This window comes from Solanum lycopersicum, chromosome 1 (genome assembly GCF_036512215.1).
Source record: "Solanum lycopersicum chromosome 1, SLM_r2.1".
In the NCBI taxonomy this organism is placed as follows: domain Eukaryota; kingdom Viridiplantae; phylum Streptophyta; class Magnoliopsida; order Solanales; family Solanaceae; genus Solanum; species Solanum lycopersicum.
Window position 1 is genome coordinate 9,430,052 of NC_090800.1, and position 4,242 is coordinate 9,434,293.

At 39.8% G+C, this 4,242-nt stretch overlaps 1 protein-coding gene across 1 annotated transcript; it reads right to left on the reverse strand.

Annotated features, from left to right (window-relative positions):
• Window positions 1-248: 248 nt before the first annotated feature.
• LOC101252020 (uncharacterized) lies at window positions 249-2,969 on the reverse strand. Its single transcript, XM_004228778.2, has 4 exons — window positions 2,673-2,969; window positions 2,173-2,517; window positions 1,640-2,028; window positions 249-483 (listed from the first exon to the last, which is right to left on the reverse strand). The coding sequence occupies exons 1-4, from the start codon at window positions 2,967-2,969 to the stop codon at window positions 249-251; spliced, it is 1,266 nt and encodes a 421-aa protein (XP_004228826.2).
• Window positions 2,970-4,242: the final 1,273 nt, after the last annotated feature.

Genomic DNA, 4,242 nt, shown 5'->3' on the forward strand with positions numbered 1-4,242 from the left:
ATACACCGACGGAATTGGTGTTTGCGGTGTTATATCTTCAAAAGAAGCATTCATTATCTCCACCATGTGAAAGTCAATACCTTGAGATGAATCGTCAATAACGGGAATAGAGAAGCCAGGGTAACTACGATTACTCCCTTCACCATGAATGACAATTTCATGGTCCTCCCAGATGAACTTCAAGATTTGATGCAATGTGGATGGAAATGTTCCAGCCGCATGGATCCATGGTCTTCCCAGCAACATCTTTAGCTTGTGGATATACCCATCACTTGGAATTCAGTGACAAATTCTGCAGGCCCCATTTGGATACACAAGTCTACCTCTCCCATGGTCTCTCTTTGCGAACCATCAAACGCCCTTACATTCATGCGACTTCGACGGATTTTTCCAACATCATGATTTAGCTGAGTAAGGGTTGATAACGGGCAAATATTGAGTCCTGAACCATTATAAATCAGTACTCGAGCTACAAACTGGTCCCTGCATTTGACAGTGATATACAAGGCACGATTGTGCATCATTCCCTCAATTGGTAATTCCTCTTTTCGAAAAAGAGATTTTGGTGACTCCCAATGACATGACTAACCATAGTTGCCAGATTATCACCACTTGTTCCCGTCGGTACATATTTTTCATCGAGTTCCTTAAACAATGCTTTCCGATGGTACTCAGAACTTATCAATAGAGCCCAAACAGAAATTTGAGCGGGAGTTTTCTCCAAATGCTTGACAATGTAATACTCCTTAAGCTACATTCTTCGCCAAAACTCTTCAGCCTCACCTTCTGTGATTGGCCTTTTTTGGTTCTCCTTTCTTTGTGTTTCTTAAGCTAACTCTTTCGGAATATAACATCTTCCAGAACGTGTCATCCCTTGAGCTGTAGCCGCCTGGACAATGAAATTTTCTTTGGGATGCTCGTTGCTTCTTTCCTTTGCCAAAGAAAATGCCTGATGAGGTGCAGTTATTACAACAAACTCTGGATGAGCCTTTATAGCCAAAGAGGCCACTGTTGGTATGAGTGAGTTGACATTTGTTTTACAGATGGTCCCATTAGCGAGCTAATCTTCATCACTTTCAATCCTATTGATGGTCACTTCCCCATGATTCGGTAATGGGTTAAGATTCACATTGGGGGAAGGGGCCTGAAGAGTGATGACTCTATTATCGATCAAATCTTGAATCTTATGTTTTAAATTGATACAACCTTCTGTATCATGTCCTGCTCCTCCAGAATGGTAAGCGCATCGTTGATCTGCTCGAAAGAACTTTGTTGTGGGATTAATTCCCTTACGTCTACTAGTTTGATCAATCCAGCTGCTCTCGAACGCTCAAAGAGTTGGGTACGTGTTTCTGCCAAAGGAGTGAAAACTCTGGGAGGCTTTCTTTCTAGGTTAGGGCGGGGTAAATTATTGGTATTTGGTTTGTTTTGTCCAGGACTTTGGTAGGCTGGTATATTGGTTTGGTGATTTGGTGGTGTATTTTGGTAGGTTGGTGGTTGATTTTGGTAGATAAGTGGTGATGGTTAGTAGTTCTGTTGTGCATAGTAGATTGGAAGTGGAGCTTGTGGAGGTGGTTGGTAATTATTAACGGTGGAGAATCGGTTGGTGTTTCCAATGGCAGAACAAGACCCAAAATACCTTTGTGGCCTTGACCTTGGGCTAAAAGATACAACGGAGACATTCTCTTTTTTTTTCCTAGCAAATCCTGCGGCCATGGATGGTAAAGATTTGTTGGCGGCCTGCAAAGCAGTGAGACTCGTAAGCTTCCCAGTTTTGAGTCCATCTTCTATGGCTTCTAACATTTTGATCAGCTCTGAAAACTTTTGTCCCATCATGGGCAACATCCTTTCATAATACTTGGGCTCTTGAGCTCGAATAAAAGCAGAGGTTATTTCGATTTCAGTCATCACAGGTTGTACCTTCGCAACTTCTTTCCTCCAACGACATGCATATTCACAATAGTCCTCCGTTGTCTTTTGCTTGATTTTTTCCAAATAGTATCTATCAGGGACTGCTTCGACATTAAACTGGAATCTCCAAAAAATCTTTGGCTAGAGCCCCCCATGTAGACCACTGACGGAGTTCTTGAGACGTGAACCATTCTAACGCCTCCCCACCAAGGCTTCGACTAAACAACCTCATAATTAATGCATCATTTTCCCAATACCCACAAGTTTGTCACAATAAGCTCGCAGGTGAGCCATGGGATTGCCAATACCATTGAAGGTTTCAAATTTTGGAATTTTGTAACCTTCGGGTATTTCCAAATCAGGGTGCATGCAAAGGTCTTCATACTCAAGTTCTGTGATTTTCCTTGAAGTTTGAACCCTTTTAACTGCTTCTGAGATGGCCTCCTTCATGACATTCATTTCTTGTTCACGTTTTTCTTCTCTGAGCCTCCACTCCTTTTCCATCTCTTCATAGTGATCCAGCTCCGGTTGAACAAGAAAGCTAGGACATGGTTCAGGGATTGTGTAGGCTGGTGGAATTTGGAATGTTACAGAAGGGTATGTCAACTGGTTAGGCAAAAACGTGGATTATTTGAGACTGAGGGTGGGATTTGGTAGGTTGGCGTGAAATTTTGGGAGTGATTAGTGTTAGGTGCTTGGTTCTAATTTGGTATTGGTGGTGGAGTTTGGTAAGAAGTGCTGGCGTAAGGAGAGTTGGATACAGTTAAGTCAATGGTATGAGGATTAGGAGTGGAAGTGATGGGTCCTGTGGTATGGATCGGGAAGTAGTTGGGTAACGGAGAACTTAATGATGGAAAGTGAGGAGAAAATCTTCTAGTTTCAAGGGGTGGTTCATTCGATTCAATGGCCAGTTTTGCCAAATGTTTGGTTTGTTGAAGCTCTTCTTGCATATCTGTAATTCGTTGCATTAATTGAGAGATCAACTCACTCTGATCAGTGAGTTCACCATTTCTGATGGTCACATAGACTATTCCTGTTTCTTCAGAAGTACCAGTCATTTTGCTTTTGCCTTTATCCAAAGAGTGATCAGGGAAGGATGATATGATTGCTTTAGATCTTGTAAAGTAGGGATGGTCTGCCAGTTTTGACTTCAGCGCAGATCAGTGTTTACCTGTAGAGAAAAATCACTCAAAAGACACATATGTTATTCTTTGTTTTTAACGAGATATGCAAATAATATATATATATATATATATATATATATATATATATATATATGTAATAATAATAATAATAATAATAATAATAATAAGCACATAAGTGTCATTTTGCTTCAAGCAGATTAATCCACGAAAATAGTTTGGGTGAACGAGTGGACTCTAATGGAAATGAATCTTTCTGTGATAAAATTAGGAAGGTCGACTTTCATAGAATGCTGTCAAATTCGTCCACTCATGAAATTTTCAGAATCTTTCACTAATAACGGAGAATAAAAATTAAAAAGATAGGGATCGAGCCTTAAGTAGGCTGCCTACGTATCCACCAAGGAAATCAGGCCCGACGTAGTTCGAATTACATAAGATAACTTAAACCTACCCTTCTCGAAATTGATAGAGAGACTAGGCTCGATAAGAGCTTCTTACATACCCGCTTATGGGCTCAAGTCTCGCGTAGTTCTTGATTACAAATAAACTTAGACATATGAGGTACGTTACATGAACCTAAATCTACCCCACACTCCTTTATTTCCCTTTCAATCATAGGGTGACGATCCAGTGCTCTCATCATCTGCACCTTCTTTTGTTTTTCCTTTTCCTCTCATGGAAGAAACATTCCCGAAATTTATCTTTATAATGGCTCATTCAATTTCGGGGATCCTTGCAGTTGCTTTAGTGATATTAATTATCTCTTGGTTGATTTTTGCAATCTTTATTTTCACTGAGGCTGTTTCCATGTCAACCTCAATAATTCTCTCTCGTAGCGTCCATTCAGTTTTGTCCAGTATTGCAAGTCTCCTTTTGGCTGCAACTATCCTTTCTTTAGTCTCGATAAATTTTTTGAACATTAACTCTTTAGTTTCTCTGTCACTAACCGAACTACTGGGTGAGATTGGTGTATTGACGTCTTTTTTTTGACATTCTAGCAAATTGACCTTCTTGTGAATGATGAATAAAAATTTAAGAAATTTGGAGTAAATGGATATATATTTTTGAGAAACTCAAACAACACTTCAAGAATGATTTGGACGGACTTTATTGTTGTGAATTTTAATATATGCTTAGGGTGCTCTAAAAATAATAGTGGATTAATTCTGCTTTAGACAAAACAACA